Below are 18,164 nucleotides of genomic sequence, written 5' to 3'. Positions count from 1 at the left end.
AGTGTATTCCCTTCCTGGTGCTGGGCTTTAAAACCCATCACAAAAGGCCTAGGCTTGGCCTATCCTCACTAACAAAGACAAGCCCTCATGGGGAACTGTTCCTCCTCCACCTTCAGTTTCCCTGGATTCTGGGGCTGCTGGTTCCTTGGATCAACTGAGATAACACCAAATATCCCAGTGGGGATGTGACTGGCAGCTGGAGCCCAGCTCTGTCTCCCTGCTCTCAGGACTTATCTTGAGGTGTTGTTCCTGATAGCTCTGATATCTCAGCCCCTGCAGAGCTCAGATATGCCCAGATATGCCTAGATATGATACTGGGCAACCCCAGTGTAGGGAATAATGTGCTCTGACTCCATGATTCAGAATGCTGAACAATTGCTTTATTAAGCTATTCTATATTACACTAATACTGTACTAAATTACATACTAAAAAGATACTATACTAAAAAATATTAAATAAAAATAAAAGAAAAAACCATGAAAAAAGAAAAAAACCATTAAAAGTAAAACCTATGACTGTCTGAGGACACAGCTTTGACTCAACTGGCCAATCAAACCAAACAACCTTCACTGGTGTCCAATTAACAAATCACTTTGGGTAAACAATCTCCATAACACATTCCACGTGTGCCAAACAACAGGCGTTTATCCTGCTCAATCATGAAAATAAACGTTGTTTTGGGAAGAGAGGTGCTGTGAGGAGCCTCGGGTGGGAATTACTGCTGGGGGCAGTGATTTTATGAGCTGGGGGCAGCTTTTGTGCCCTTGCTGGCTTTTAGAACTTGTCACGTGCCAGAGGTCTGGCAGTGAGGCTTTGGTTGATCATCAGATTTCCAGAAGATTCCCCGGGTGTTGTTCTTCCCACCAGTGTCTCGTGTCCTGCTGCAGCTCCATGGCCCTGTGCCAGCGCTGAGGGCACAGCAGAGGGGCTGTGCTGAGCTCCAGGAGGGGTTTATCCCCTCCTGAGCCCTGCTGTGGCTGCTGCAGCTCCTCAGGTACAACTGGCACCTGACTTGGGATCCCTTCCACCACAGCCCATGGCATTTCCTGGCACTTATTCCTCCTTTCAATCAGTCCAGCCTTGATTTTTGATGGTTTTTTTTCTATATTCCAGCCCTTTCTAGAGGCTTGATGCTAGAAAGTGCTGAAAAAAAATAGTTTAAAATTGTCTAACTCTGATCTTGAGCTTGAGTGAATCACCTTGTACCTTTGGCTGTTGGATGGAAAAGGTTTCTATTAACAAAACAATCTGTTTCCTGGGAGAAGACCCTGAGCTTTGAACTCTGTTTTACCCTGCTGAAAATTAGGGCAGAGTGTTATGTTGGTTTTCTGGGCTGCTGAAAACAGGGATGCTCCAAGCTGGGCTTTAACCCCTTTGCCACTGAGGAGGTTTTGGAGCATGGAACCAGCTGCAAAGCCCTCCAGAGGTGTAGCAGCATTGTTATCTTTGTCAATAAAACATTGTTATCTTTGTCTATAAAACACTCCTAGGCTCCTCAGGCAAGATACCAAGTTAGAAACCCTTTCCAAAACTGTGGCATTAATTGCATATCTGTGGTTTCTTTATTAATGAGCCCCATATCAGTTGTTCTGTTATTTTGCTTGGGCTCAGCTTGAGGGAAGAGGTCTGTAATTACTCAAAGCTTCCCATTTGCCTTTTTTATGCCTTTCTTTTTTTAAATTCCATATTGGCACAACACAAAGCCTTTTCCCAGCCAGTCCCCTGGAGCTTCCCCAGCTTTTTGAGCCAAACTGAGAATTCAGTGCTCATCTTGGGGAGAGCCTGGGGTTTTCATGCTTTTGGGGTGGAATTCTGGGGCTGGGATTGAGAAACCTCTGGAATGGGAAGTATTTCCTTCTCATTTGGTTATGTCATCTGGATTTTCTAAGTGTGGACAGAGCTGGGCTTCTCCAGCTCTTCCGAGGTGGTTGCTGTGGTTGTGTCAGTGCTACGTGGCAGGTGACAATGGGGACCCAACATGTGGCTGGGGCAGACACTTCTCCAACCTTTATTTTCCTTCTTTAATCCAATTTTCTGCAAATCACAGACCCTGCCTTGCTTGCCACGTGCCAATTCCTTTTTCCCCTTCTGTTTTGTCATCCTTAATGGCTGCTTTCAATCTGGGCTCCCTCCCCACCTCCCAGCTGGAATTTCTGGAAGTTCAGCCCCACATGCCTCACTCGACTCTCACGCTTTTGGACAGCTTCAGAGCTGTTCCCAATTTGTCCCTCTCAGCTGGTTCTCCTTTAAATTTGGCCACTTTGGAGGAGCAAGGATGGATTCTATTGATTTTGGCTTTTAGTTGTGTTTACAAAGCCAGTATAATTCAGCCTTGTGCCTCAGTAATTTCTCCTGAGAGCCCCGTTTCCCCTGAGCCTTGCCAGATGGGAGTTTCCAGAGTGGACCTTTCCCATGTCAAGTGTTGAAGTTGAATTAAAACCCCTTTTTTCTTTACTGTGTGGGAATGCTGGGCTCCCAGTGCCAGCTGCCAGGCCTGGATGTGGCTTCCCACTGGGGTTCCCAGGCTGGCACATCCTGTGGGGCTGCTCTGCACCAGATCCATTGATGCACCAGCATCACCTCTTGGGAACCTGAGCACATCAGCTCCTGCAGCTCCTCTCAGCTCGTGCTTAATTAGATTTGGGAATTCTCACCATGCATTTCCTCTCCTGCTGGTTGAGTTGCAAGGAGATCTGAGCAGCCTGGCCCATGGAATGTGTCCTGTTAGGATATCTAGCTTGTCAGAGTGACCCCAAGAAATGTTGGAAGGTCTCTTATCCCAGCCCAGCGCTTGAAGGAGGAGTCAGGGCTCTTCATTTCTCAGTCTCAAAGTTGTTTAGTGTTCCTTATCTATAAAATTCTTTCTCCTGTCCAGCAAAGGTCTGCTCAGCAAGACAATCCAGGCAAACTCTACCTGCCCTGGGGTGGTGTTATGTCTTTACACAAAAAACTACGTGTACAATATTTACAATTACTTTCCAGTACCTATCACCTATGTTAGACAGTGAGCTTCTACTCTAAACCAATCTAAAAGTGCCACCATCACAGCAGAAGGTGGAGGCCAAGAAGAAGAAGGAGAAAGGCAGGGCACATCCAGATCCCTCCATCTTGCCTCCCTGAATCCCCATACCAAAAACCCCAAAATCTCTGGGTCACAGAAGTCACTGTAAAACTTCTTGCCCAGAATGAGAGCCAGGTGAAGGGCTCAGCCCATGGAATGTGGGGAGAAGGATGGGAAGGGCTCTCCAGGTCCTGCCTCCCAGCCCTGCAAGGCAAGCGTGGGGCTGCATCTCCCTCTAGTGACTCCTCTCAGCTGCTTCCTCGAGCAGCTCCTGCACCAGGAGCCACCAGGCAGGGCTGGTGCCACCAGCTCCAGGTGTCACACACGGTCTTGGGATGTGCAGGAACAGCAGGTGTCCCTGGTGGAAGGTGAGTTTTGGTTTGCAGGTGGGTGCAGGGTCCTGCTCAATGAGCTGTCCTAGAATTTGAGGGCTCCTGCCTGGTGCTCACCAGCTGTGCCCTGCATTGTTCCCTCAGCAGCATTCCTGCATGTGGGAAATGAGGAATTATAGAATGATTAAAGTTGGAAATGACCTCCAAGGCCATCGAGTCCAGCCTGTGACTGATCCCCAACTTGTCACCCAGAGCAGAGCACTCAGTATCACATCCACTCATTCCATGGACACTCCCAGGGCTGGTGACTCCACCACCTCCCTGGGCAGGAAAGAGGGAAAAAATAAGAGAACCCTTCAAACTTCATCTTTTCTCTTCTCCTCTTTCAGGACTCCAGACTCACCAGTTCAGATTTGGCCCCAGGGCCACCTTGGCCATGGGAGGACACCCAGGGCACCCTCAACCTCCAGCCTGATGGGAGTGCCCTGGCTTCCCTCTCTGCTCACGAGATGCCATCAGCTGAGGACGAGGAGGAGGAGGAGGGCAGCCTTTCCATCGAGGATGAAGGCTTTGAGCTGCTGAACTCCACCTACAATAAAATCACTGGCCCTGGCAGGCCGGTGCTCAGGAGAAGCTCGGGTGAGTCCACGATCTTCCTCCTTTTCTCCATCACAATTGCTGGGAATCTGACAGTGCTTCCTCCACCCAGGAGCCTCCATCAAGCCCCCCCGAGCAGCCAAGAAGGAGCATGGCTCAGACCAGGAGGAGAACATCACCACGGAGAAGCTGTCAGGGGACGCGGGCACACGGCGGCTCCTGCCCGGCAAAACCTTCCCCAAGGAGTCCCCCCCGGCTCTTCGGGGGGCTGCTCCCAAAGGAAACGTCCCCAAAGGTCCCCTCAGGGCAGGGGCAGGGCTGGGTGGCCCAGAGGCTCCTCCAGGAGTGGGACATCCTGGATTGGGGGTGGCACAGCAGGGCTGTGTGGTGAAACCAGGACCGCCAGGGCTGCCGGGACCGCCGGGGCTGCCGGTGAGTGCAGGGACAGGGAGGGGAAGGGCTGCTGGGATGGGGGCACTGCACAGGGAAGGCTTCCCCAGGGTGGGGGACTTCTACAGGGTGGGAAACCTTCCACAGGATAGGAAACCTTCTCCAGGATGGGGAACTTCTACAGGGTGGGAAATCTTCCTCAGGATGGGGAAATCTTCTCCAGGGTGGGAAACATTCCCCAGGATGGAGAAACTTCTCCAGGGTGGGAAACCTTTTCCAGGGTGGGGAAACTTCTATAGGATGGGGAAATTTCCCCAGGGTGGGAAACTTTCTCCAGGGTGGGAAATGTTTTCCAGGACGGGAAACCTTCTCCAGAGTGGGAAACATTCCACAGGGTGGGAAACCTTCTCTAGGATGGAGAAACTTCCCCAGAGTGAGAAATATTCCCCAGGATGGGAAACCTTCCCCAGGATAGGAAACCTTCTCCAAGATGGAGAAACTTCCACCGGGTGGGAAATGTTCCCCAGAATGGGAAATGTTCCTCAGGATGGAGAAACTTCCCCAGGGTGGGGAAAGTTCCACAGGATAGGAAGCCTTCCCCAGGGTGGGAAATATTCCCCAGGATGGAGAAACTTCTCCAGGGTGGGAAACCTTCTCCAGGGTGGGGAAACTTCCTCAGGATGGAGAAACTTCCCCAGGATGGGAAACTTTTTCCAGGATGGGAAACCTTCTCCAGAATGGGAAACTTCTCCAAGATGGAGAAATTTCCCCAGGATGGAAAACCTTCTCCAGAATGGGGAAACTTCCCCAGGGTGGGAAATGTTCTCCAGAATGGGAGATGTTCCCCAGGATGGAGAAACTTCTCCAGGGTGGAGAACCCTCCCCGTGCAGGCACAGTGGGGCTTTGCACTGACCTTTTGAAAAGGTTTTTAATATTCCTGGAGAAACTTCACTGGAGCAATGATGAATGCCTTGTCCTCCTTGCTCTAGAGATGGTCCCAAATAATGTAATCTCACTGTGGGTTTTTATTTCACACTGGTCCAGCCCAGAATTAGGCTGAGGGCTCAGAGGGGACCAAGCCATCTCCTGCAGTCCCCACACAAACCCTGCACCCACACATGGACCCAGCTGGCTTCGTTGGTTTGGGCTTCTTCACCCCCACATTGATGCTGGGTTCAAAGCAGAGCACTGAATTTATCTTGTAATAAGTTCTGACTGTTTTGCAAGTCATTCAGTGGGTGTAGAGGATGAAAAAAGGTAAATTTAGAAAAAAAAAAAAAAAGTAAATTTGGACTAGAGAAATGTTTAGAGGAGTCACGTCTCCATTGAGGATGAAAAAAAGGAAAATTGTAAAAAAAAAAGTTAAACTTGAAATAGAAAAAGCTTTAGAGGAGTCATGTCTTCATTGAGGAGTAGCTGAAAAATGGTTTGAAATATTTTTCCATGTTTGTTTATCCTGCCAAAATTATTCCCCTCATTTGGTTTCATTTTCTTAGCAATTTCTTTAGAAAATTTTATTTTATTTCCCCATCAAAATGACCCTGGGCACCTTCTCTTCCCTTTTCCCTCCATCCCTGTGGAAGCTGAGGGGTCCTGCAGGGCCATTTCCATGGCTCTGCTTGAGGGACCTGGCACTAAATCCATCATCCCTGAGCCAGGCTTGGTTTAAATTTAGGCCTGCTAACTTCCCCCTCAAGCCATCTCTCTTGCCTGTAAAAATAGAAGAAAATGGCAAAAGGAACAGATGCTGGAGGCTGAAAAAAATCCCAGGAGCAGAGGAAACGTCACGAGGTGCGAGAGCCCTGCTGTCAGCCTGCAGGAGGGACCAGCCAGGGGAGCTGTGACCGTATTCACAGGGGTCTGAGGATGAGGGAAGGGACGAGGATCTGACTCCATGTTTTGAAGGCTTGATTTATTATTTTATTATATAAATTATATTAAAACTATACTAAAAAGAATAGGAGAAAGGATTTCCTCAGAAGGCTAATGTTGCAGACATCTTTTATGAAAAATCCTTTCCTTACGATTTTTTTTCCTGAGAAGCTGAGAGGGCTCAGGAACAAAATGCAAACAATGATTATTTGCTGCTGTGGAATGCAACAGGTGCATCTGTGATTGGCCCATGTTGGATGTTTGTAATTAATGGCCAATCACAGCCAGCTGGCTCAGACAGAGAGTCCGAGCCACAAACCTTTGTTATCATTCCTTCCTATTCTATTCTTAGCTAGCCTTCTGAGGAAATCCTTTCTTCTATTCTTTTAGTGTAGTTTTAATGTAATATATATCATAAAATAATAAATCAAGCCTTCTGAAACATGGAGTCAAATCCTCGTCTCTTCCCTCATCCTCAGACCCCTGTGAGCACCGTCACAGGCTCGCTAAGAATAGAATTCAGGGTGGCACAGTTCAGCTGCTGGTGCCAGGGGACTCTTCCCACCCCACACTGGTTTTTGGGGTATTTCTTGGGGACTGGAAGCTGCTGGTTTGCTCTGAATCAGCCATTCCAGTCCCTGCTTCCCTGGGGCTGTGGGCCTGGTCACTCAGTGACTGTGGGATCTCCCTTTGGGGTCACTCAGTGACTGTGGGATCTCCCTTTGGAGTCGTTCACTGTGGGATCTCCCTTTGGGGTCACTGTGGGATCTCCTTTGGGGTCTTAGCTCTGCTCCTTTTTCTTTCAGGGCTGTCCTGGCCGACAGGGACTGGTGGGACCCAAAGGAGACAAAGTGAGCACCCACACAAACTGGGGGGGTGTCCTGTGTGGGGTGGAGGGTCTGGGGCAAACACAACCAATGGTTTGGGCTGGTTTGGGTTGGTTTGGGGGTTTTTCATCCACGGGGCAGTGGGAGCTCCTCAAGCTGCAGGGGGTGACCATGTTCACGGGTCCAAGGTTGAGGGAAGAGACAAGGATCTGACTCCATGTTTCAGAAGACTGATTTATTATTTTATGATATGTATTATATTAAAACTATACTAAAAGAATAGAAAAAAGGATTTCATCAGAAGGCTAGCTAAGAATAGAAAAGGAATGAATAGCAAAATCTTGTGACTAACCAAACAGTCCGAGCCAGCTGACTGTGACTGGCCATTAATTAGAAACACACGAGACCAATCACAGATGCACCTGTTGCATTCCACAGCAGATAATCAATGTTTACATTTTGTTCCTGAGGTCTCTCAGCTTCTCAGGAGGAAAAATCCTAAAGAAAGGATTTTTCATAAAAGATGTGGGTGACAGCAGGGTGGTGGCCCTGTCTGTGGGTTTGGAAGAGGAAGGAGCTGGGTTTAGTTGGTGCTTTAAGCCCAGGCTCAGGATTAAGTCAGGCTTGAGTTCTGGGGCAGTTTTGGGCACCACCATATAAAAAATGACATTGAGTTGTTAGAGAGGGTTCAGAGGAGCAAGGGAAGTGTCTGGAGGGGCTGTGAGGAGCAGCTGAGGGCTCTGGGGTTGCTCAGCTGGAGCAGAGTGAGGGCAGAGCTCCCCGGGGCTGCAGCTCCTCCCGAGGGGCAGCTCCCATCTCTGCTCTGTGACAGGGACAGGAGCCAGGGCACGGCTGGGGCTGGGCCAGGGCAGCTCAGGCTGGAGCTCAGGGCAAGGCTCTGCCCCCAGAGGGTGCTGGCACTGCCCAGGCTGCCCAGGGAATGGGCACGGCCCCGAGGCTGCCAGAGCTCCAGGAGCCTTTGGGCAGCGCTGCCAGGGGTGCCCAGGCTGGGGCTGGGCAGGGACAGGGGCTGGATTTGATGATCCTTGGGGTCCCTCTAGCTCAGGATATTTTCTGGTTCTGTGACTGAGCTGCCTGCACCAGCTGCTCTCCTCCCCTTGAGCTCTCAGTGGGAGATGGAGCAGCTCCAGCTCAGATCACCTGGAGGGGGGACCCTGCTGTGTCCCACAGCCCAGCTCAGTCCATACCCATGGAGTCCCTGCAGGGACATTTGTCCTGCAGCCCCAGGCTGCCCTCCCTGCCCAGCCCAGCCCCTGACTCAGTGTCCAGGGGCCCAAATCCCTGCTGGTTTTAAGGAGCTTCCCTTGTCCCTGTCCCTACAGGGCTACCCAGGGGCCATGGGCAGGACAGGCCCCCCAGGTGACCCTGGCCCTGCTGGCACCCCCGGTGTCCCCAGCATCATCCTCTGGAGGAACTCCAGGGAGGACTGGCAGTCGTTCATGGTGAGTTACAGCCACAGTGGGCAGTGCTGCACTCACAGCAGCTCCCTGCATCCCTGGGGTGGGATATGGGATGGGATCTGAGATGGGATGGGATTCATTGGATGGGATGGAATGGGATCTGGGATGGGATCTAAGATGGGATCGATGGGATGGGATGGGATGGGATGGGATCTAAGATGGGATCCATGGGATGGGATGGGATCTCAGATGGGATGAGATCTGGGATGGCATGACGTGGCATGAATTCCTCACTGTTGGGTGGGAGGTGGGGGCAGAGGGGCCATGCCAAGGAGAGAGGTGCTGCTCACTGACAATGGCTCTGTGGGTGGAATGGGATCAGTGGGTGCCCTGTCCCTCTGTCCCCTGTGACTCACCAGGACATCTGTGCTGGCCCTTATCCCTTGTATTCTGTGCTGTCCCCTGGGCTCTGTGCTGTCCCCTGGCTCTGTGCTGGCCCTGTCCCCGCAGGGCTGGCCCCGTGCCCATCTCAGGGGAGGGCAGTGTCTGCTGAGGGGACCCTGGGCCACCCCAAAGCCACCAGGGCCATTGTGTCTGTGCCCCATTGTGTCTGTGCCCCTGTGACCCTGGCGGTGCTGCTGGCGGCAGCAGGAAAACGCAGAACCTTGGGCTGGGATTTGCTTATCTCAGCTGAGATAAGGCTGGGCTGGAACTGCCTGCTCTGGGGATGGGGCTGGCAGCCCCCACAGCTCTGTGTTTTGGGACTGTGCTGCTGTTCCCATGGAGCAGATCCCTGTGGTTTGGGGTAGTGTTTCCCCCATAGAGCAGATTCCCATGGTTTGGGGGATTTGGGCTATGCTGGGGTTTGTGTTGGCTCAGCCCATGGGCGTGCAGGGCAGGGGAGACGCCCCTGAGGCTCAGGGACACTGCAGGAGGATGTGCTGGGGCTGTGGTGGCTGTCCCAGAGCTGCTGTGGCTGCTGTGCTGCTCCCAGCCTCTCCCTTCCCTTTGTTGTGACCAGGAATGAGGGAAAAGCAGCTCAAGGCCGCCGTGGTCCGAGCCCCAGCCCCTGTGCTGTGTTTGTGCTCCCCGTGTGCTGACAGATGTGGGCTGTGCCAAGGAGTTATCTCGATGTGGCTGGAGGGCAGGAACTGCTGCTGGCTGGTTCTGGAGCTGGCTCAGCAGTGGGGCAGCCCCAGAGCCCTGGGCAGGAGAGCTGGGGCTCCCACAGCTGTTGCAGAGCTCAGTCTGCTGCACCAGACTGCTTTGGTTTGGTGCTTTACAAACAGGAGCGCAGGCTGGGCAGTGGGAACCTCATGGGGAGAGGAAAAACTGATCCTTGAGAAAAAGAGGGAATTGTTAGGGATGTGCTGCTACTGCAGGGCTGGCATCTGCCATGGTGGGGGTGGCACAGGTGGGGATGGCTGTGGGGTGACTGCACAGGGTGGCACAGGGTGAGGATGGTCATGGGGCGACTGCAGAGGTGGGCACAGGGTGGACATGGGGTGAGTGCAGAGGGTGGCACAGGTGGGGATGGCCATGGGGTGACTGCAGAGGGTGGCACAGGGTGAGGATGACCATGGGGTGACTGCAGAGGGTGGCACAGGGTGGGCAGCCAAAGCTGCTCTGCCAGGCCTGAGCTGCTCCCCCAGGGCTGCTGAAGGGTTTCTCTGCCCTGCTCCCAGGCTGGAGTTTTCCAGATCCCCGTGGCTGCTGCTCCCCTCCTTCCCTCCCCTTGTGCTGTTTCCCCCTCCCAGAGCTGCAGCAGCAGCAGAGCTCTGACAATTCTCTCTGGAATTGCAGAGCCCATTTACTGCTCTGTCCCTCCCTGGCATCTGCTGCTCTGAAACCTGAATCTCACGTGGGATTTTGTCTCCCCTCTTTGTCAAAGGTTGGATGAAATCATATCCTGTCCTGAGTTCACTGATTCCTGAGACAAGGCAAAAGCATTGGCCATGTTCCAGCCTCCTCCTGAGAGGTTTGGGAGTGGATTTTGAGGGAAATGAGAACTTGGCAGGACAGGAGGAACATGGTGCTGCCAGGGGCTGCACCCCTTCACCCAGGGAAATCAATTTGGGATCAGCCTGAAAGGAGCAGGGATGCCCCCCATCATCTGCCCACTGCTAGGAATATTTCCAGCTGTTCAAAGCTCTGTCGTTATTTCCCTTCATGAGCTCCTTGGCTTTTCCCCTCTCTCCCCACTGCTAGTGGGGGACAGATCCTTGGATCAGGGACAGGAGGGGTTTCCCAGTGCCCTCGAGGTTAAAATTGGAGAGAAAATCATCCCAATCCCAGCCCCTCCAGCTGCCTGGGATTGGGATGATGGATAGGGAAAGGGATTTTTAGCCATTGATGTGAGCCAGGATTTGGAGGAGCTGCCTGGACTGCAGGTCTGGGGTAACTGTGGGAAGGAGGAGGAGGAGGAAAGATGGGTTTTGCCTCCCTGTGCTGCTGGTAGCTGGAGATGGATATTTTATTTTCTGGACACCTCCCAAAATTTGGGAAAACCTGGCTTGGAAGTGTGCAGAGAGGAGGCTGCACCAGGTGGTCTCAGGACCTTTTTGCTGGTTTGGAAATGGGATGGGATTACCTGGTTGGGATGGGATTACCTGGTTGGGATGGGATTAATCCACCCTGGGCCTTTCCAGATGCCTTTTCCCCTCTCTGTGGTCATCTGCTCTTTGGAAAATTTGGAAGTGCATTCAAGATTTGGCTGCTGGGAGCAGCAAGAGGAGAAAACCTTCTTGAGATGTGCTCCTCTGGCTTTTCCAGAGGCTGGAGGAGATTCCCCACCTGCAGGGTCAAACCAGCTGATTTAGTTTAAAACCTGGCAGTCCCTGTGCTCACCACCACATTTCTGACCTTTCCATATCCCAAACATTTCTGGTGCACCCATGGAGGAGCTGAATTTCACCAAACCCAGGAGAAGTGAGCTCTCTGCCTCATTGTCTACTGAAGTAATTCCTTATTCCCTCAGCTTGTCCTTCCTCCCATGCCTTGCATGCAGTCTGAAAGAAATTAATTAATTAATTAAAGGAGTGGTTCATTGCTGCAGCTTCCGAAGACAAAGAGAACGTCCTTAAAGCAAACAAAAAGAGATTTGGGATTATTTTTGTAACATTTTGCTTTTCCCCCCTCATTTTTCTTCCAGCAATCATCATTTTACCAACTCCTGCACACGGGCTGGCCGGTGAGTGCTGCTTTGGTCTCTTTGTTTGGAATTTTCCTTGTTGGCAGCTGAGTTCTCCTTGCTCCAAGCGCTTGATGGGGTTTATTAATGTTTTTTTTTTGTTGGTTTTTTTTTTTTTTAATCCAGAGAAAACCTGGAGCTCCTGGGCCACCAGGCCATCCTGGGAAAACAGGAGCACCTGTAAGTACAAAAGCCCTGCTGTCCCTTTGGTGGCCTTGCTGCCACCCTGGCTGCCCTGGGGACACTTTCAGGGTGGGTGTCCCCAAGCACTCAGGCTGTAATTAGGGGATTTGGGGTTGGGTTTCAAAGCAGCCTAATGGATTTGTTGTCTAATTCCCCCTGAAACCCAGGATGTTTGATATCCAACTCCCAGGTTGGATATCCCAGCTCTGCCAGCTGAGCAGGGCTGGCTGCTTTTCCTGGGGCATCAGCTTCCAGCCCTTGTTTTTGAGGAAGGGAGCACGTGGATCCTTCCCAGAGGCACAAAAACAAGGCAGGGAAGGGCTGGGGTGGGATTTGTGTGGGGGTCTCAGCCCCATGCTCACTGCCCTGGCATTGCTGGGTGATGATTCCTCCCTATAAGGCAAAGGAAAAGGGCAAAATTCCCTGTCCTGAAATCCCATCAGGAGCCAAAGCAGTGGGAAAAATGCATCTGCTGCTAGCCCCAAACCTGCCCTGGGCATGGTGGGGGTACCAGGGATGTGAATTCTCCCACTCTGCCCTTCCCAAGTCCCCTCTGGGCATTGCTGCTTGTCCTGGCAGCCCCCTCAGGGCTCGGGGCAGGCTGGGGGGACACTGGGGGACCCAGTCCCTGTTTGTGCACAGGGACCCTGCGGAGCACCGGGAGAGCCGGGGGACAAAGGCCAGCGGGGGTACCCGGTGAGTGAGGGCTCGGGGACACCTGGGACAGCCCCAGGGTGCCCTCAGGGCTGCCTGGCACCCTCAGCACCCCTGCCCCCCTTGGATCAGGGTGAGGGAGGGTCCTGATGGGCTTGGGGACAGTTTGGGAATGCTGTGCCTGCTCTGGAGTGATGGGATGGATGTCCTGGTGCCCTTCCTGCTGTGCCAGGCAGGGGTGGCTCTGCTCAAAGTCATTCTCCTGCTGCTGCAGCTCCAGCTCCAGAGGCAGCCAGAGCTCAGGGTTTCCTTTATTGCTTTCATAATGTGGATATTTTAATTTTCCATGCTTGGATTTCTCTCCCCAGGGGGAACCTGGGCTGCAGGGCCTGCCAGGACGTGTGGGATACCCTGGCTCTGATGGCTTCCCTGGCTTGGATGGCAAACCTGGGCCCTGGGGGCTGCCAGGGGAGCAGGTGAGCCATGGGCAGGCAGGGCCAGGGGGGCTCAGGATCAGGGGGAGCTGGAGCTCCAAACCCCGGGCTGGAAACAGGGAGTTCCTGAAGCTGCTCTTCCTTCTCTTGATTCCTTTAGGATCCTCCTCAGCCCCCAAACCAGGCAGGCCTGGATTAGTGCCTCGAGGTTTGGGTTTGCCAGGAATAAAAGGGTTGTGGGGCATCCCACATGGGCATTAAGGGCTGGGATATCCAGAGCTGTGCTAGGGCTGGGCTGCTGCACCTGGAGCTCCTCGTGGGAAATAACTGCACATCCTGGAATGGCTTGGGTGGGAAGGGACTTTAAAAATCATCTCATGTGACCAAGAAATTAGAGTAATTCCAGAATGCCTGGATAGTGTCCAATCCAGGATTCTGGTTCCTTGGTCCCTGCCCTTGTCCAGACCCCTGGGGAACACAGGCAACACCCCTGGGATTGGAAGCTTGCTCAGGGGGTTTAGAGACCAGGGACTGGAGGGTGCTGCAAAGTTTGGGGCTCTCAGCTGTTGTATTTGCAGGGATGCCCTGATGAAGGCAGGAATGATGAATCTGACTCCATGTTCTCACAGGGCTAATTTATTATTTTATTATACTATATTATATTAAAGAATACTAAACAAAATTATACTAAAGAATACAGAAATGATACTTACAGAAGGCTGGAAGGAATGATGAATCTGACTCCATGTTCTCACAGGGCTAATTTATTACTTTATTATACTATATTATATTAAAGAATACTATACTATACCAAAGAATACAGAAAAGATATTGAAGACTTAAAAGATAATAATGAAAACTTGTGGCTCTCCAGAGTCCTGACACAGCTTGGCCCTGATTGGCCAAAGAGTGAAAACAACTCCCAGCAGAACCCAATGGAACAATCACCTCTGGGTAAACAATCTCCAAACACATTCCACATGAGCACAACACAGGAGAAGTAAATGAGATCAGAATTGTTTTCCTTTTCTCTGAGGCGTCTCAGCTTCCCAGGAGAGAAACCCTGGGTGAAGGGATTTTTCCAGAGAATGTGAATGCCACTCTTACAGGGTGGGGAGCAGGGTGGGCACGGGTGGCAGCCCCTCAGTGCCTGCCCTGCTCCTTCCTCCCTCTCCCCAGGGCCTCCAGGGCTTCCAGGGTGACCGAGGGCTGGCAGGGGACAAGGGAGAAGAGGTGAGTTGGCTCTGGCTGGCACAGCCATGGGCACCATGAGGTGCCAGCCCCAGCCGTGCCAAGTCCAGCTCCTTCCATTCTGGTTCCACTGGGACCAGCACTGCTCCTGCAGCTCCTCTCCAGGCTCATCCAGGGCTTTGGCAGCCAGGATGGAAAATGTCCATAAAACAGAATGTTGGTGGTTTGTCACCCTTTAATTTTTTAATTTTCCCATCACTTAGTCTTCTTCAGGCCAGCATTTTTTGAGCTGCCCAGGAGATTTTTGGGCTCCTCCAAGGTCTGATCATCCTGGCAGGTTTGAGACCCAATTTGTTCTTTTTGCAGCAATCCCACATGGGTTATCAGACCCCTGTTTTGGGCCACACTTTGTGCCCTCCTGCCTGTGCCAGCCCTGTGCCACTGCTGTGGGTGACACAGGAGCTGCAGGGAGGTGGCACCATGCTGGGCACCAGCAGCCAGGCTTTGTCCCATGTAGCCCAACGTTGAGGGTCCCCATCCTCCTGTCCCACCCTGATTGTGTCCTTTGAGGCACAGCAGCCTCGTGGTGTGGCTCCAGCTGGGCCTCACCCTTGTCCCCATTTCATCCCTGTTCCATTTCAGGGTTTCCTGGGAGACCCTGGACCAGCTGGGGACAAAGGAGAGAAGGGAGTGAAGGTGAGGGTGGCTGTCCCTGCCCCTCACAGCCCTGCCAGGGTGGGCAGGGCTCTCTCCTTCCCTGCCCCAGCTCCTGCTCTCCATCACTCAGGCTGCTCTTGGCTTTTCCAGGGGGTGAAGGGAGAGAATGGGCTGCCAGGTCCTGCAGGGCTCCAGGTGAGTCACCTGGGGAGCTGGAGGTGTCCACACCCTTCCCTCCATCCCCTTTGCTGACCCCTGTCCCTCTCTGTGATGTCCCCAAGCTCCAGCCCCTGCTCTCCTGCCTTTCCCCAAGCCCTGGTGGTCTCTATTGTGTCCCTGCAAAGGCAGTGTCACCTCAGGGTGCTGACACCTCACTGCTGGCTTCTCTCCCAGGGGCTGGCAGGACTGAAGGGTGCCATGGGCTTGCAGGGCCCTGCAGGGCCAGAGGTGAGTGCTGTTCCCTTCTCTGTGCCACTCAAAGGGCTGCAGGAGCTGGGGATTCCCACTGGGAAGAGGGGTCTGAGCAGGGATTTACATCCAAGCACTTTGGGGCATTTCCTCCAGCATTTCCCATCCCTGTTCTGGCTGGGAACGAGGAGAAATGAAGAGAAATTAGTTTTTCCCAGATTCCCACTGGGAAGAGGGGTCTGAGCTGGGATTTGCATCCAAGGCACATTGGGGCATTTCCTCCTGCATTTCCCTGGCTGGGAACGAGGAGAAATGAAGAGAAATGAGAATTCAGAGCACTGGGGTTTATTTTAAGTGACCACCTCCAGCTGAGATGAATCCCAGGCTGGCAGCACCTGGTTTTTCCAGGCTCTCTCAGCAGATGGACAGCTCTGGGCTCCCACATAACTGGGGGACATCCTGTCCAGGAAAGGGCTGGAAAAGGATTTGAAAGGAAAACTGAAGTGGTTTGGCGGTGAATGGATGGATTCTCCAACAGGAAAGGGAGCTGGGGTTGGTCAGCAAATGTCCAAGGGGACATCAAGCAGCTGATGTGAAGAAATGTGGAAAATGATGTGAAGAAAAAGGGAGATTTGGGCTGAAGGAGAGAATCAAAGCAAAAAATGGGCACTTTTCTCTCTCCTGCTGCAGGGAGAAGATGGCTCAGTGGGTGCTCCTGGCCCTGCTGGTCCCATGGTGAGTCTCAGGGTTTGATACAGATGGCATTTCAGGCAGCAGAGCTGCTGTGCCCAGAGTGGCACTGTGTTCCTTCCTTGTTCTAATCTACACCTAAAAATGCTGCATTTGGTTAAAACCATCCCTGGTAGCAGGGGGAGGATTCCAGAAGGATCCAGGGTGTTAAAACTCACCAGTAACCCCCCCCCCCAGCATCCCTGGGATGCTCAGGAGCCCCTGTCCCACCCACCCATGGTGTTGAAGCTCACCAGTAACCCCCCCAGCATCCCTGGGATGCTCAGGAATCCCTGTCCCACCCACCCATGGTATTGAAGCTCACCAGTAACTCCCCCAGCATCCCTGGGATGCTCAGGAGCCCCTGTCCCACCTCCCCTGAGGGCTGAGCAGGTCTTGCCTTGCAGGGAGAGCCCGGCCAGCCGGGATCCATGGGGTGCAGAGGCATCAATGGCTCTCAGGTGGGTGTGCCCCAGTGCCCACCCTTTGTTCTTTGGGGTTTTGGGGTTGCTGCTTTCCCCCCACACCTGCCCTGCCCTGCTCTCTCCACAGGGGGAATTGGGCCCTCCTGGGATGGCCGGGCCCCGTGGCCCCAAGGTAGGGGATCCCTTGGGTGGGGTGGGATGGGATGGGATCCATGGGATGGGATGGGGTGGGATCCATGGGAGGGGATGAGATGGGATCCATGGGATGGGATGGGATCCATGGGATGGGATGGGAGGGGTGGTACAAGATGGGATCCATGGGATAGGATGGGATGGGATCCATGGGATGGGATCCATGGGATGGGATGGGATCCATGGGATAGGATGGGATCGATGGGAACCATGGGATGGGATCCATGGGATGGGATGGGATGGGGTGTTCCATGGTGGGTGTCCTGGGATGGGTGTCTCGGGGTGTCCTAGGGATGAGGTGTCCTGAGATGGGATGGAGTAGAGTGTCCCAGGGTGGGATGGGGTGGAGTGTCCTGGTATGGGTGTCCCAGGGTGGGGTGCCTCAAGATGGGATGTCCCAGGATGGTTCCCAGGGTGGGGGTGTCCTAGGGTGGGGGTGCCCCAGGATGGGTGTTCCAGGATAGGATGGGGTGGAGTGTCCTGGGATGGTGTGTCCCAGGGTGGGTATCCTGGGATGGGGTGTCCCTGGGATGGGGTGTCCCAGGGTGGGTATCCTGGGATGGGGTGTCCCTGGGATGGGGTGTCCCAGGGTGGGAGGCTGTCCCAGGCTCACCCAGCCTGGAGTGGTCTTCTCCAGCTGGGATGTGATCCCAAGCTACCCCAAAAGCTGCAGGGGCTGGCTCAGGGGAGGGAATCCTTTCTGTAGCCCTTCATGTGCCATAAGTGGGAGCTCTGGAGCTCCTCAGAGCCTGGGCATTCCCAGGAGAGGGTTTGATCCTAATGGCAGCTCCCTGTCCCCCCTGTGCAGGGACCCCAGGGCTTGCAGGGCAGGCGTGGCCCCCCCGGCCCCAGGGGCTCTCAGGTGAGTGGGGCTGTCCTGGCTGGGTGCATCCCCCAGGTCTCTTCCAGGAGCTGCTGGGGTTTCTTCCCCATGCATTTGGGAAGTGGATGGGAAATCCTTGGGGGTCCTTGTGGCCCCCAGGAGCGGGTGGGTGGGAGGGGTGGTGTCCTCTGGGTGAGGACATTGTCCCTGAGGTGTAAGGCACCTTCCTGTGGGCTGGGGTCTCATCCCCAGAGCAGGACAGGGAGCCACATCCCTCTTCTCCTGCCTTTGCTTTTCCCAGGGTCCGGCAGGGCTGGAGGGATCCCCTGGTCCCAAAGGAGACACAGTAAGAGCGTTTTTGGGGACCTTGGTGGGGATGAAGCCCAGGTTTGAGGGATTTCCCTGCAAGAACCTGACATGTGGGGTTGAGGGGGGTCCCTGTCCCTGTTTTTGGAGGGGAGAGGGGGCAGCACCTCCAGCTGACCTCCCGAATGCCACCTGGTCACCCTGGGAAGGGGACATGGAGGAGCTGGGTGCTCTGATGAGGGACAGGAGTGCTCTGGGCCAGGGACAGGAGCCAGGGCACGGCTGGGGCTGGGCCAGGGCAGCTCAGGCTGGAGCTCAGGGCAAGGCTCTGCCCCCAGAGGGTGCTGGCACTGCCCAGGCTGCCCAGGGAATGGGCACGGCCCCGAGGCTGCCAGAGCTCCAGGAGCCTTTGGGCAGCGCTGCCAGGGGTGCCCAGGGTGGGGCTGCTGGGGGGGCTGGGCAGGGACAGG

At 53.8% G+C, this 18,164-nt stretch overlaps 1 protein-coding gene across 4 annotated transcripts in view; it reads left to right on the top strand.

The window, feature by feature from the left end:
• Positions 1-18,164, top strand: part of LOC128941944 (collagen alpha-1(I) chain-like) — an 80,663-nt gene that overhangs the window by 36,936 nt on the left and 25,563 nt on the right. For 3 of the 4 annotated variants that reach the window (XM_054284018.1, XM_054284017.1, XM_054284020.1), the window contains exons 7-23: positions 3,784-4,033; positions 4,104-4,423; positions 7,061-7,105; positions 8,425-8,544; positions 11,654-11,692; positions 11,819-11,872; positions 12,518-12,571; positions 12,898-13,005; positions 14,143-14,196; positions 14,797-14,850; positions 14,962-15,006; positions 15,205-15,258; positions 15,910-15,954; positions 16,356-16,409; positions 16,501-16,545; positions 17,374-17,427; positions 17,690-17,734. In XM_054284018.1, the coding sequence (XP_054139993.1) occupies positions 3,784-4,033; positions 4,104-4,423; positions 7,061-7,105; positions 8,425-8,544; positions 11,654-11,692; positions 11,819-11,872; positions 12,518-12,571; positions 12,898-13,005; positions 14,143-14,196; positions 14,797-14,850; positions 14,962-15,006; positions 15,205-15,258; positions 15,910-15,954; positions 16,356-16,409; positions 16,501-16,545; positions 17,374-17,427; positions 17,690-17,734 (1,440 nt within the window). The remainder of the gene's footprint in view (positions 1-3,783; positions 4,034-4,103; positions 4,424-7,060; positions 7,106-8,424; positions 8,545-11,653; positions 11,693-11,818; positions 11,873-12,517; positions 12,572-12,897; positions 13,006-14,142; positions 14,197-14,796; positions 14,851-14,961; positions 15,007-15,204; positions 15,259-15,909; positions 15,955-16,355; positions 16,410-16,500; positions 16,546-17,373; positions 17,428-17,689; positions 17,735-18,164) is intronic. The other variant, XM_054284019.1, reaches the window with a different exon arrangement.

The sequence above is a fragment of the Melozone crissalis genome, unplaced genomic scaffold (assembly GCF_028551555.1).
Source record: "Melozone crissalis strain CALT ecotype California unplaced genomic scaffold, PUWL_Pcris_2 ptg000041l_1, whole genome shotgun sequence".
NCBI classification, from domain to species: domain Eukaryota; kingdom Metazoa; phylum Chordata; class Aves; order Passeriformes; family Passerellidae; genus Melozone; species Melozone crissalis.
Note: the sequence above shows the minus strand (reverse complement) of the source record. Positions and strands in the feature narration are given on the sequence as shown.